The following is a 15,434-nucleotide window of genomic DNA, read 5'->3' as shown; positions in this document are numbered from 1 at the left end:
ATAATCGTTCTAGAAACATGAAAAACGAATCCAGCTATATCGAATGGGGAGATAAGATTATTTTTTTTAGAGTCGTTGAGAGTCAATTGAATTTCACTTTGCTGAACGACCGACGATTTGGTGAACGACTTCTCCGAAAAAGCGTCAACAGTCTGATGGGTTAGCGTCCAACATAAGCATCCAACATTCTTTTTTGTTATACAACCAAACAACGTGCAAAATAGAAATGGCGTTGATAGCCAAATGACATAAACGAACAAAATCTACGTCAGGGACCGTCAACACGAAACAAAATAGCCTGTTTGTCAAACCTGGCATTTTTTTTTTCTTCAGCGGCTTATTGCAAAATGTGATGATATTCAGCTCGAAAATATTAATCCTAGAGACATTCTGAGAATGATGGAATGAAAAAAACAAAACATCTTCAAAACATACAGACTTTTTTTTATCTTCTGGCTATGTGATGGGACGGCGATGGTTGTTTCGTTTTATTTTCTCGTGAGTGGACGCCCGTGTGAGCATGAAAATGAAACCACACTGGTTTTATTTTGGTATCGTTAGCGGGCACGAAAAAAAAATAAAGATTTTTCGCCGGCACCGAATTTTGCACTTGCAGCTAGCCCATCATCATCAGCGTCGTCATTACTCGGCATCAACAGGGCCCTCCTGCCGTAGCGATATAGGGGGAGTTTGAGTGATGGTCACTCATTCGCATTCGAGTTGGATGTATTCTCTCTGTTTACTTAGTGCAATAAACAGTTAACGATCGATATTGGAAGTTTTTTTTCCGAAAAAAAAATGCCATTAATTTGATGTGTTTCTTCCTTCCTCAAATTAGACAGACACACGTCGCTGTCACTTTCATTAGCCTCAGGGTGATAGATTCTACTTCATGGCCCGAACGATTCATTAGTCAATTCTTGATAGATGACTCTCACAAGTCGTGGCATCCGTTCAAAGTCGTGGCTACCGAATTAGTGACCTTGTGAATTTAACTAGATCGCATCATCATCACACACTGACGCTGTTGTATGTCTCCGGCAATCCGTGAAAATATGTAAGAACGTCTAACCTTGTATCGGATGCGATTAAATGCTGTCGGGCGGGCACCATCGCCACCATGGGACGTTGTCACACCAGAGCGCAGAATAACGGTTGGCACGATGGCCGAAAAGTGCTATCGGTAATTAATTTTATAAATTGAATGGTTATAGTAAATGGTTGACAGTTAATGACAAGGACTTACAATTCGAAGCTAGTTTCATTCGGCACAAACGCCATTGACATACAAATTTATTGATATCACTATGTCAGATAAAACTATTTTGAACGATGGAATCTTGTGGATTGTGAAAGTAATTGTAATCAGTGTTGTAAAATGTCATTGGCATTTAAGTATATATTTTCCCGACAACTTTCTTTAGAAGGTATATATATCTATAGATATCAATTCATGAGGTACGGGAAAAAATCGCAAATTATGCAAGGTTATACTTCAAGTTTCTATTTACTTCCGCTATATTCTCAATATTAATTATTTAATTATTTCATCGCTAATTATGGTAAAATGGATATCAAACTTCAGCATTTTGCAAGACGAAAAAATATGATATTCAATTATGCTTCTGAAAATGTTGGTCACGCTATGAACAGTTTCTTAGGCCTCCATAAATTCTGTTATTAAAAAAATTGGGATCAATTGGCCGGGGTTCTGTCAAATCGCAACAAGCTCCAACAATAAATCACGGAAGCTTTCGTTGTGCAAATTAAATTGATCACAAATCGTATCGGATATACCTTAACCCCAAAGCTGAGGATATCCTACAACAAACGTAGGTAGGGAAAATACACAGGATTTTGTTTTTACAATTTTTCCTCGCACGTTATTTTGATCGTGTGACTTCAATTTGTCACCAAAGTTTCTAAAAATCCTAAATAATCCAAAGAAAAATCACATATTTTATTTAATACGCGTCCAACATGAGTGCAAAATTGAGAAAATGTAAATCGAGTAAAAACAGAATCCAGTGTATGTATAAAATGCGCCGGTTGGGTAAAAGGCGCCACCACCTTTTCTTGGTTAATAACCCAAATTTTGTCTCAGAATAGTGAGCGGCTGAAGACAATAAACATTCGGACGCCTTTTTTTCTTTTGTCTGTCAATGAGCTCGGACCTAGTTGATCCATCTCGCTAATTTGCACGCCTTTATACGGAAAATAGGGAGTGAGTGCTAGTAGTGGACCCCTTAACGACTAAAATTTACTTCAGTCGCTCCGCTAGAGCGAGCCTCTTGACAAATTGTAGTTCTGCTGCACCAGATGACAAGCAACAGGTATCAGCATCGTGTTTCGTACATAAAACTAGCCAAAACATTTATTTTTACCAATAAAGAAAGCATTTTAAAATTATGTAGCTAGCATGCCTATTATGGCCACCCCGGGTCCATAATACGCAACGTCGAATTTGTTCATATACGTATTATGGTCCCCTAATTTGATTTACATGTTCCATTCCCACATGTTCCTTGTGCCTATAATGAGCCCCCCCCCCCCCTTGTGTGCTAGTGATGGACCCTTTAGCATATTTACATTTACAAATTAGTTAATATAACTAAATTTCTGCTTCCCTGTCCATAACAAATGTATGGAACTGCTGTCCTGTTACATGAAGCAACTTCACCCGATGGAAGTTTGCAGAAAATAGTCGACTCCAGCGTTTAATTTACGATTTTATTGGGATTGGATTTGGGATTTGGGGTCCATTATACGCACGGGGTGCACTACTAGAACTCACCCCCTAGTCAAAAAATCTGCATTTAAATTTTAAAAAAATCATTGTTTTTCTGGTTTTTTCCTATGCAATTTCGGCGTTTACGTCAATCATTTTTTTTCTTCAGATACAAAAACATTTTCTTTTTTAGATTATCTTTTTTGGCACCCATGGTCGCATATTAGTAACATTTGCATTTTGGTTGATTTGTAAATCGTTTGTCAATCCTCCCCACAAACTTAATCATTTTCAGCTTACCACAGATAGTAAAGCCTATTTTATGGGTGTGGGATTAGATGCAGTAAATTGAGCTTTCTGAGCACAGGCTTTCTACAAAATGCACAAAAATACGAGTGTTACAAATATGCGATCATGGGTAGCATATTGGCCAGCATCGTTCATTTTAAAAGGAAACTCACAATTTTGGATTAAAGTCGTTTTCTTGTTTCTTTTCTCGTACACCAAAGTAGTACCGAAAGGTTGTATGATCACTCCAGAAATGAAATGTTATGGGAGGCCCGGAGACCCATAATATTGTATTCCAATGGACTCAGCTCGACGAACTGAGGTGATGTCTGTATGTGTGTATGTGTAAACAAATTGGCCAGATCGGGCTATGGGGTCAAAAGTCATGGCCAAAACATTATTTTTTATGAGCAAAACACGCTAAAAACATCGCTAGATAGATTAATCAGGTTTTTTCTTGAAAATTCTTGGACCATATAATGACTGATGTATTAGATTATTGGGGATCTCCATTGGGCTTGCGAGCAAAGGCATAGGATTGTTAATCCGGAGATGGCGACTTCGATTCTCGATCCGATCTAGGATTTTTTCGGGTTGGAAACTTTCTCGACGGCCATTGCACTTGCCACACAAGATACATACTCATGCAATGGCGGACATAGAAAAGCTTTATAACCGAAAAAATCCTAATAGAATACTAAGTTGAAAAGCAGGCCAAGTTCCAGTTGAAATGTAGAGCCACTGAAGAAAAAGAAGATGTTAGTTTATTGATAAACACTTCGGAATTACATTGTATTGCATGAAATCATCATAAAATTTGTAGATTTGCTTAGGGGGCGCGCATATTGACCATACTTCCCTTATGTTGGAATTGATAAGAAATGATTTTCGATTTGCTTTTACGCACAAAGTATCACTAGTCAGTCAAAAAGCCGCTTGGTTTGGCAAAATTCCCTATTTGTTCTTGATATTTTGTGCAGCGGGCAGTAAGGACTATGTCCAAGGGATTGACGATCTCTCCCCAGGCCATCTGCGAGTTGTAGGGCTTGCCTAGGATGTGGTGGGGTTTGACAGTGGGCCCTGGTCAATTCCTATAATAAGCTGCATGTATCCGCAAGTAGGCCCAACCAAAGCGACCGTGTGCCGCTCAAAGCGCACAAGCCCAAGTCCTGGTGTCAGGTGGGACACAAAACAGACCTGACACGATGGCGCTGCGACGAGACAGGAAAACCAATAATTATGAGCAATATAGGAGATAATACGACTCGATATAATCGGCAAAGACGTAGGCGACGAATAAAGGATCACGATTGGAAGCTTGGAACATGGAACTGCAAGTCGCTAGGTTTCGCAGGTTGCGACAGGATGATCTACGATGAATTACATCATTACTGCAGGAGATTTGCTGGATAGGACAGAAAGTGTGGAGAAGCGGACATTGAGCGGCTACCTTCTACCAAAGCTGTGGCACCACCAACGAGCTGGGAACCGGCTTCATAGTGCTGGATAAGATGCGCCAACGTGTGATTGGGTGCCAGCCAATCAACGCAAGGATGTGCAAGCTGAGAACAAAAGGCCGTTTCTTCAACTATAGCATTATCAACGTGCACTGCACACACGAAGGGAGACCCGACGACGAGAAAGAAGCGTTCTACGCACAGCTGGAGCAGACATAATATGCATGGTTGCCCACTGCGGGACGTCAAAATCGTCATCGGCGACATGAACGCACAGGTAGGAAGGGAGGAAATGTATAGACCGGTCATCGGACCGGATAGTCTGCACAACGTATCGAATGATAATGGCCAACGATGCATAAACTTCGCAGCCTTCCGCAGAATGGTGGTGCTACATTCCCCGCAAAAATACCCACAAGGCCACATGGAGATCACCTAACCAAGAAACGGAAAACCAAATCGACCACGTTCTAATCGACGGTAAATTCTTCTCCGACATCACGAACGTCCGCACTTACCGCGGTGCGAATATTGAATCCGACCACTACCTCGTTGCAGTATGCCTGCGCTCAAAACTTTCGACGGTGTACAACACGCGTCGAAATCGGACGCCGCGGCTTAACATTGGGCAGCTACAAGACGGTAGACTAGCCCGCGGATACGCGCAGCAGCTGGAAGTGGCACAGAAAAGCAGCTAGGCGCAGCGTCTCTTGAAGATGGCTGGAGAGATATTTGATCCGCCATTGGTAGCACCGCAACCGCTCCATTTGGCACGGTGCCCCGAATCTGAGAAACGACTGATATGACGGCGAATGTGAGCAGTTAGTGGAAGAGAAGAATGCAGCATGGGCGAGATTGCTGCAACACCGCACGAAGGCGAGGCACGATATAAACGGGCGCGGAACATACAAAACTTGATTTTCCGGAGGAAAAAAGCGCCAGCAGGAAGATCGAGACCGTGAAGAGACAGAGCAACTGTATCGCGCTAATAACACATGAAAGTTCTATGAAAAGTTTAACCGGCCACGTGCCATATCCTGATATGTGTAAGGACATAAACGGGAACCTTCTTACGAACGAACGTGAGGTGATCCAAAGGTGGCGGCAGCACTACGAATAACACCTGAATGACGATGTGGCAGATGAAGATGGCGGTATGGTGATGGACCTGGGAGAACGCAGGTAGGACATAATTTTACCGGATCCGGATCTCCAGGAAATCCAGGAGGAGATTGGCCGGCTGAAGAACCTGGGATTGATCAACTACCAGGAGAGCTATTTAAACACGGTGGTTAGGCACTGGCTAGAGCGCTGCACTGGTCATTACCAAGATTCGGGAGGAGGAAGTTTTGCCGCATGAGTGGATGGAAGGTGTCGTGTGTCCCATCTACAAAAAAGGCGATAAGCTGGATTGTAGCAACTACCGCGCAATCACTTTGCTGAACGCCGCCTACAAGGTACCCTCCCAATTTTTATGCCGTCGACTAAGTAGCACCAATTGCAAGGAAGTTCGTGGGGCAGTACCAGGCGGGTTTTATGGGCGAACGCTTCACCACGGACCAGGTGTTCGCCATTCGCCAAGTACTGCAGAAATGCCGCGAATACAACGTGCCCACACATCATCTATTCATCGACTTCAAAGCCGCATATGATACAATCGATCGAGACCAGCTATGGCAGCTAATGCACGAAAATAAATTTCCGGATAAACTGATACGGTTGATCAAGGCGACGATGGATCGGGTGATGTGCGTAGTTCGAGTTTCAGGGGCATTCTCGAGTCCCTTCGAAACGCGCAAAGGGTTACAGCGAGATGATGGTTTTTCGTGTCTGCTTTTCAACATCGCTTTGGAAGGGGTAATACGAAGAGCGAAGTACTTTTAACCTTTTGTCTGTGCTCTGGGGTCAATATGACCCCAGGCCACTTTGAGTGGCTGCCATTTTTTTAGTTTTCAACCGATTCTCCTAATTTCTGGTAGTTTGGTAAAACTCGCCGAGATCTGTCTCCTAGGTTCAAATTCGCTTGAAAAATCTTGAAAATTTGCGCTACAGTGTACTTTTTTTCAAAAAACTTACGTTGTCTGTGCTCTGGGGTCAAATTGACCCCAAATTGAAATTGCTATAACTTTTTTAATTTTTGGCCAATTTTGGGTTTCTGGGCCTGTTTCAAAAGATAATTTAATCATCTTTCAGGTCGTTACCAAAGATTGACTATTGTTGGGCGGGTACATCGCGGGGAGGGGTTTTCGTAAAAAAGGGTACAAAAACAGTGATTTTTCATGCTTATTTTACTTATATCTGAAAATCCTACCCATTTTGAACTGCTCCTTTTCAAAAAGGTTATGCAGGAAGGCATGTCCTTTGACATGAGGCATTGATTAGTTTAGAGCTTGGTCGCTAGGTGGCGGTATATTTGAATTCGTTATTTTAGACTACTCAAGTAATTCCGATATATGGAATTCTCCTCAGTGTAAATATTCTTATCGCACAAATTTTTGGCAATCATGAATGTTGTGGTAGAGTTCATCAAAAGTTTTCTTTGCATTCAACCTGCTCCAGCGATGCTGCAAATAATAGAATGTGTTCACAGAATATGTTTTAGGTCATTCAAGAAAACCCTGGAACAAAGGCCTTTGGGTCTACATGCGTGACCAAAGATTAGCCAATTTGCCGCCTATTTGTAAAATTCCCAATTATTACTTCCATCACTAGACAGTCCATTCCCACTAGACGACTTTCGATCAAGACGCCATTTTAACAAATTTTAAATTTGTACGATAAGAATATTTACACTAAGGAGAATTCTATATATCGGAATATCTTGAGTAGTCTAAAATAATGAATTCAAATATACAACCACCTGGCGGCCAAGTTCTAAACTTATCAACGCCTCATGCCGAAGCACACGCCTTCCTGCATAACCTTTTTAAAAAAGGTGCAGTTCAAAATGGGTAGAATTTTCGGATATAAGTAAAACAAGCATGAAAAATCACTGTACCCTTGTTCACTAAAACCCCTCCCCGCGATGTACTCGCCCAACAATAGTCAATCTTTGGTTACTAAAAGATGATTAAATTATCTTTCGAAACAGCCCCAAAAATCCAAAATCGGCCAAACAATAAAAAAAGTTATAGCAATTTCAATTTGGGGTCAATTTGACCCCAGAGCACAGACAACGTAAGTTTTTTTGAGCACAGACAGAAGGTTAATAACAGAAAAAAATAAATTCATTTCTTGAAAATGGTAAAACTGATCAATGTTACCCCGGTGTAACCTCCGGACTGATCGATTTAAAATGTAATTTTAAAAAAATCTGAGTTGACGAGTGTAACCATACGTACCGTATTTAACTGGAGAGCCATGTTTTTTAGACCTTATTGTGCTGTCCCGTCGTAATCTAAAAAATTCTCAATTTGGCCCGTTTTTCATTGATTCTTCCAAGGATCTCCAAAATATTATTCAAACAACTTCAATATTTTAGGCAGGAATCTAAAATCAAATACATAGAAAGTGATTTTTTGTGTCTTTATTAGAGAAATTTGCAGCCCTCGGCTGGCTCATCTCTCAACAAAGAAAGTGGATGAAACCCATCAAAAAAGTGTTAGATGTTAAGTTATTAGTGTTACTTTAAAAAGAATGCTATCTATGCCGTTTTGCATTTTCCATTGATTGACTTTTCTTGAGGTTTTAAACAGTTGTCATTAACAGGAACTTCTTCGAGGGATTTTTGCATACAGTTTCATTTCAATGATTTTTATGCTTATTTCGGAGCAGTTAAAATTTTCTTCAGTAGTCATTTTCTTCAGTTGATTGATCGGAATTTGTAACATGGTAGTCAAGTATTTCATGAAAATCAGGTCTGAAGCGCAGGAACAGCCATTCTAATTTTCAGATTAGGTTAATTTTCGATTATTCTTTGAAAAAAATAATTTATAAATCAGCTGAACAAAATTAAGTTCAAGGCAGTTTCAATCCGAAGGAAAATTTGGTCAGATTGAAGGTTAGATTTAATGTCCTCACGTACTTTAAGGCTAGTTTACACATCAGGAGCTTGTCTGCAAATTTCGCTCCCATGTTTGTGGACGGGATTTATGGGATTCTGTTAGGAAAAATTAGAAAATCGAGCTAATTTAAAATACAATCCGGCGGAAATCTCCGAGTGTCTGAGCTGTAAACCAGACCATAAATTGGCCAGAATTTTTGCACTTTTCGCGACGAAATTGCATGAGTCCCACTTTTTGGGAGCACATGGCAACAAAATCAATGGATAAGATTCCCGAGGTGTGAGGCTACTTTTAGCGTCATAAAAATAAATTTCGATTAGATTTGACATTTATTCCTATGCGCTAATTAATGTTTCTTTTTTCAAATTTTTGATATTTCCACAGCTCTGGAATTTTATCGCAGGGTATTTTGACATGTCCCGTTTTGTAAGCGCGTTTGTCCATTTTTTTTACCGAAATAATTTGGTCAGCCTAGCATAAGTGCCAAAAAAGTGACTATTTCTGGTTAAGTTTTGAAATTAGAAATATAGTCATGGCTTTTGAGCTAAAAGTTCGGTTTGGCCAATTACAGGGTTGTTACAGAGATCCTGAAATATTTTCCGCGCCAAATCCGCGCCGACTAAAATCAAATCCGCGCCATTTCCGCGCTACATGAAATTCATCCCGCGCCAAATCCGCCAAATAAAGATAAAAAAAAGATGAAGATTCAGATCAAAATTCTAAGCAAATGCGAGTCAGCTCGCGCATGAGGCTTCGGTGAGTGAGATTTGAGCATGATTCTACCAACACTGATTACAGCCCTTCTAAATGGTCTTATTCACCACTAGAAGTACTGAATCTAAGAGAACAAGAACTAACCAGTCAAAACTATTTGCATAAGCACCGCTTTTTGGATTAGATGATGGCTTTGGCATGTTTTGTTCCGTTATTGTCAAGGTTTTTTTTGTTGATAGAACTTTATAAAAATTCGGCGCAAGGTACGTTGATATACAAATGAATGTTAAGGCCAGATTTGATCACAATTAATTAGAGATAAACGTGGCAAATATTAAAAAATCTGCCAAAACCACAATTTATTTTGAAGTAATTAATTTTGCAGCTTGGTTGTAGTTATTGATCACAAGACAAACTTGCGTAGATAGTAAGGAATTAGAAAATGAAGCTCCGTTTTTTAAACAAAACTTCTGTAAAACGGAATGGGTTTTTTTCGGCTTGCAGTCTTTGGAGGGAAGCTGTCTATTTAATCATCGCCGACGTTTCGGTGTTGGATTTACACCTTCTTCAGGGCTTGATTACAAAATTCTTTGTCGGAATTCGTCGATCTGACGGTAACCCGAAAAAACCCATTCCGTTGCACACAAATCAGTCGATTACAATCACTTCTGTAAAACAAATATTTGAATTCATATCAAGAAACAAATAATACAAAATCTAACATAGTTACTCATGCTCCCTTGATTTTTAAGTCAGAATCAAGCCTAAATTCCTTAAAAAATCAGAAGAAATTTCCTTTTAAATACGGCAGAATAATTTGCGTAAACTCGAACACAAATTAGTCCGTTATTTCTCCTTCAATTCTTGTAACAAGCTTTTCTAAATGTTAATGCAGAATTTTTTTGGCCATTCTTACTGGAATTTAATTTAAAAACTCCGAGAACTCCTGTAGAAATTCATCTTTCATGCGCAGATTCATCCCAGAAATTTCTGCGGGTCATCCTCCTGAAATTCTCCCGGAAATTTTCATGGAAATGTTTGCAGAAATCCAACTGCCCTTGAATCTGCTGAAGTGCAGAAGTCGCTCCAAATTATCTGTGGGAATTCCTCCGAGTATTCTTACAAAAATTCCCCTGGGAAATTATTTTGTAACTCATTTGGAAATTTTGTCGTGAGTTCAACTAAATTCTCCACAAATAACCTGCGGAAAATCTTCAGAGCTTACTTGCAGAAATCCCTTCATGAATTCCTACGGATATCGCTTTAGAAATTCTTGCAGAAATTGATTGGTGACTTCCTGCGGAAAAACTCCCGGTTCTATTTTTGAGCACTTATTAAAGAAATTTCTCCCACTGATCACCATCGCTATAACTCTTTTGTAAATTCAAGGCGGCATTCTTTTCGATTTTCTATAATCATTCCTGCGATCACCGCTCCAGGAAATTCCTCCAAAAATGTTTTTTCGGGTTTTTAATGCTGCAGAAATGCTCTTTACGTCATCATAGGGTTCTTGTGGAAACTTCTTTAGGAAGTTTCTTCGTTTTCTGTTGGTAATCCTGTAAAATCGGAGTTAGCCAAAAATATCATAAAAAACCCGCCAGAAATAACTTTTGAGAATCATTTTCTAATTTTTGATCGACTTTCTTCGGAAGAACTTATTAAAATGAGGCATCTGCATTAAATCACAGAACATTTTTATGTTTTCAATTGTTGTATAAACCCTTATTTGTTCTAGATGAATGTTATAAAGGAAATATAAAATGTTCCAATATTATGAAAGAATTCCTGACGACTTTTGAAAAATGATATAATATATCATGCTGAGTGGTTCATCGTAAAAGAAACAACCAATTAGAAACTGACAAATATTTTGGAATTACAAAGAAATTGACAAGATGCAAATGGGTGTTCATGTCCTTCAATAGACATGGTTTGTGTGCGTCGTGTTTTAGAATGGATTAAAAATGACAACAAGTGGCGTATCTCTCATCATAATATTTGTTTAAACAATGCTTGAGAGTGTAATGCATGCCATTAAATAAGGAATTGGACATATCCGAAAAATAATGTTAATAACCTTGAAACGTAAATTTGTTCTTTGCTAATGAAAATAAAGCCCATCTACACACTTATTTTTTTTACCGGGATCTCAGCAATTTGTTCAACTTTTACCGAGATTCGCACAGCCGAGCCCCAGTAAACATGTTGTTCGCCGAGATATCTGTCAAAGATGCTGAAAATCAGCAAATAATTTGCCGAAACTCAGCTAACAAACCTCATTTTTGACGAGATATTAGTTTTTTACACGGCTGTGCGGATTTTGCCGAGCTGCAGAAATAAAAACTGAGTGTGTAGATAGGCATCAAACTAATTTTCAAATAAACTTCCGTAGATTTCGCATTTTATTTATTAAATTTCCACCTAAAACTAAATCCGCGCCAAATCCGCGCGAAACCCTAAAATCGTTATGTAAATCAGCGCCAAATCCGCGAAAATCGCGAAATCCGCGTAGTCGTAACAACCCTGCAATTATCAATAGGAAATAATGGGACAGGATTTTCCGTCGAATGCAACTTATCGCGAGAAAAACAGGTTAAGGGGCACTGTGTATAACCAGTGAAAAGGCATCATCAGTATCAGTACCCACCGTAATTGGTGCTTCTTCAAAGAAATTGACCAACAATCATTTTCCCCGAATCCGTTCATTCTTATTTTTGTTTGCGAAAAACGTGCTAACACTTTAAGACACTTACTTTGAGCCTGTTGAAAATGGTTCTGCGAATAGTGTCTACCTAGTATCGATAGCAATATCTAGCCTTCTAGCCGTAAAGGCACTGCGAACTACCACATGAATAGAAAGAAAGACTACAATTTATCCTAGCTCACATTACAATGAAATCGCGTTTGAACGTTTAACAATTTTTGCGTGATAAAATTTGATCAAATGCGCTAAAAGTGGAGGTAGACCAAATCAAGGTTAAAAAATGTGTATGAAAATAGCGTCATCACGGGTCAAATTTTGAATCAACAGATACGTATTTCTTTTTGATACGGAAACAATAAATACATTTCAAGTAGAGAAGGAAGTACGTATCTGTTGAAACGAAAACTGTAGATGAATTAGAAGGAAGAAGAAATTGTATGTTTATAATTGTTTATTTTCTGCTTCTAGTCACATTAGAAAAATCATTCTTTTAAGATTTATTTTTGAAGGGCTATTTTTTCCCACTCACCCCTAATGAAAAATCCTGGAATTCTGCTATTTTTTTTTATACAAAAATAAAGAAACATTGATGATGGATCAGAAACATCAATACAGATAGGTTCGCAATTTTGAAGAACTGGCCCAATGCTGTTGAAAATTCTAATTTTCTTGGCTGTCGACGAGGAAACGAGAATTGATTGAAATGATCGAGTTGACTAGCCAGCAAAATTAATGATTTTCTGGTTCAATTGTCCTGTGAACTGTGAAGAACTTGTGTAATTGTTTCAGTGAATCAGCAAGCTGTGTTAATCGGGTTTGCTCCTGGAACGGCTGTTCAGTTCAGTTAAACAGGAAGGACAAATAAGCATTGCCTTACCTGCTTCGCTGGTGGATCAAGAATTAAAGCCACAGCACTGCTGATTGTTGTGAAAAGCAGCCTTATGAAACCCACAACAAATTGGGTCGAGATTGTTAATTTCTGTTACGCTGTCCAGCTTGTTTTTAAAAACGGAAAAAGCACCAAAACCGTTCGAGTAATTTTATCGTTCTATATTGTAGGTTACGATTTGTTCAATTTCCTACGGGTTTTGAAAAAAAAACTAGCTAACTAACGGACTCTTCAATCAGCTGAAATGTTGATCGTGAGAAGCGAGGAAAGCATGTCCCATAATAGAATAACTCGTTTCTAATCGAAAATATTTCTTAAAAACCCTCTTCATTTCGACACACAAACTGATAAAACACGTTTACTTCCGAAGGGGTAAACCGGAACAGGTTGTGAAAAACATTTTGCTTACCTACGACACTGAGCTGACCCATCGCCAACACCCCTTTTCCCACGAAGAAACTATTTTAGGTACTAAGACGCACGCCGTTTTTCGTTTTCCTTATTTACTTTTAGGTTCAAGTGAACAGCCCCGCACAGAAGGAACTGCTGCGTGGCGATATCATTACCAAAATCGATCAGTACGATGCACGCGATCTGACTCACAACGATGCACAAACTCTTTTCCGCAATGCCGAAAACCAAATCAAAATTACAATTCGACGCGATGACAAAGTCGCTCTGCACCAGAGTGCTCACCAACCGAACGGGTATGGAACTCCGGCGTATAGTCCAGCGCTGAGCCCCGTTCCACCAGCGTATGCTCCTCAGCCATTCAGCCCCGTGCCACAACAGCAACAGAAGCCTCAGCAGCACCAAAACTTCCCACCGCCGGATCCGTCCAACTTGTTGCCGAGGTAAGACAATTCGCTTGCCAAATTAGTCAAAACTTTTTTTCCGTTGTAGAGTTGCGTCGCCACTTCCACATGGGCCACAGGCTTACGCCGTTGCTTTGGAGCATCCAGTTGAGACCCTGCCACATACGGTCTTCCCCAATCTGGATGCTAGTGGTGCCTATCAGCTGCCAAAGACGCCATACCCTCCAATGGTTTCTGGCTACGATGAAGCCAGCGAGGCTCTAACGAATCAGGTAGGGTGAACACCGAGAAAATACATGGTCGCAAATCATACATTTTTAGTGACCTCTATTACACATGCATTTATGTGAAAAGTGCTGGTTTGAAATTCAGTTTCCATCATCAAATGACACTCTGGAAATTTGATCATTTCGACAATTGGTTCCGTTCTGTGTGCATACAATTGGATACTAAGGCACTTGTTTCATTATACGTACGAAACGGCATACGAAAAAAAAAATCAGTCGATCGATTAATGACTGTGTGTGTTTTAATATCAGTGTGTTTTAGAAGATTTTGGTTCTTGAATACCAACGACGGTGGAAGCGTGAGCAAGTGAACAAGGTTTTATTTTAATGAAAATCTGATTTGGATGCTACTTCAGATAATTTTTCAACGAACATCATCGAAAACAAAATCACTGCGTTCGACCTCAAATATTGCATGCGGATCATGAAAATAAGGAAACATAAAAAGGGATCAAAATAATTCGAGAACCGTCGGCTTTTCACTTGACAACCTACACATCTTTAGAATTTGCCAGTTTGACAAAATTATTGAATAGACATGCAAAGCGAAAAGTTTACACTTAGTCATTTTTCCAAATGAAGCAATGTCTACTGTAAACTGTATTTATGCCACCAGCGGCTTTGTTGATTTTTACTATTGAAGGAATACATTATGAACTAAATGGCACGATCTAACAATTATAAGCAGCCTCTTGTAATAACTTGCCTGCAGAGAAGATAGTGAGGTTTTTTTTATAAATCTTTTATCATGAACAAAACCCTGATTAATCCACCTAGCTGTGGTGGTGTCTTTCTCGTTCGTTCAAAAGGGTTAGTAAAAGTGTAAGAAAAGTCTAAAATAACACTAATAAGTAAATAAGTCTTATTTTTCATATTTGTTTATATGCATTATAAAATTTCTCGCCGAACACAATTTGTGGCAAACAAATCGGATGAGCATAAGTGCCAAAAAAGTTTTATGTATTGTGGTTTTGAAATTAGTATTTTCCGATCCGGCCAACTTTCAATAGGAAACAATGGGACAGGATTCTCCGTCGAATGCAATCCGTTGCGATCAAATCGATGACTTAGTCTTAGCCAAAAAAGTGAGTTACGCATTTACAACATATACACTGCCGTGAATCACAAATCTATCCCATCTTTGCTGGGTTTCCTATTCATATGGGACAAATATGCGATTCTTGGCAGTACAGGCATATTATATTTTCAGCACAGAGTACAACAAAAAAGGCAGTTTGGTTTAAAGTGTAAATTGGAACAATTAAAATTTTAAATTTCTAAGCGAACAAGCGAGTATATTCGATTATTTGCTTGCTATCAACAACATATTTGCACTTACCTTGCAGTTATTATGACATTTGGTAAAACCTAGAACAAAAATAAAATGGTGTATTAAAAAAATGGTAATGAAAAGGCGTTTAAAGTTTCTGAAGCAAAAGGTACTAATTTCGCATTTATGACGAAAAAGGTGCCAGTCAATCTATTTGCAATCGATGAATGAATGTTTTTTTAAATATTTTTCTTTACAAACTGATAACTCAGTGAGAT

At 39.2% G+C, this 15,434-nt stretch overlaps 2 protein-coding genes across 12 annotated transcripts in view; one reads left to right on the top strand and one right to left on the bottom strand.

Annotated features, from left to right (window-relative positions):
* The window catches only part of LOC134211421 (peroxisomal targeting signal 2 receptor), a 358,938-nt gene that overhangs the window by 242,082 nt on the left and 101,422 nt on the right, over positions 1 to 15,434 (bottom strand). For 3 of the 4 annotated variants that reach the window (XM_062688256.1, XM_062688254.1, XM_062688258.1), the window contains one exon: positions 15,226 to 15,254. The exons of the other annotated variant lie outside the window; for it this stretch is intronic. The gene's annotated coding sequence lies outside the window, so the exon portion shown is untranslated. The remainder of the gene's footprint in view (positions 1 to 15,225; positions 15,255 to 15,434) is intronic. 4 annotated transcript variants of the gene reach the window in all.
* LOC134211418 (PDZ and LIM domain protein 3) overlaps positions 1 to 15,434 on the top strand; it is a 122,346-nt gene that overhangs the window by 49,759 nt on the left and 57,153 nt on the right. For all 8 annotated transcript variants that reach the window (XM_062688246.1, XM_062688247.1, XM_062688251.1 and 5 more), the window contains 2 exons: positions 13,298 to 13,638; positions 13,688 to 13,871. In XM_062688246.1, coding sequence (XP_062544230.1) covers positions 13,298 to 13,638; positions 13,688 to 13,871 — 525 coding nt within the window. The remainder of the gene's footprint in view (positions 1 to 13,297; positions 13,639 to 13,687; positions 13,872 to 15,434) is intronic.

The sequence above is a fragment of the Armigeres subalbatus genome, chromosome 2, assembly GCF_024139115.2.
Source record: "Armigeres subalbatus isolate Guangzhou_Male chromosome 2, GZ_Asu_2, whole genome shotgun sequence".
In the NCBI taxonomy this organism is placed as follows: Eukaryota; Metazoa; Arthropoda; class Insecta; order Diptera; family Culicidae; genus Armigeres; species Armigeres subalbatus.
Note: the sequence above shows the minus strand (reverse complement) of the source record. Positions and strands in the feature narration are given on the sequence as shown.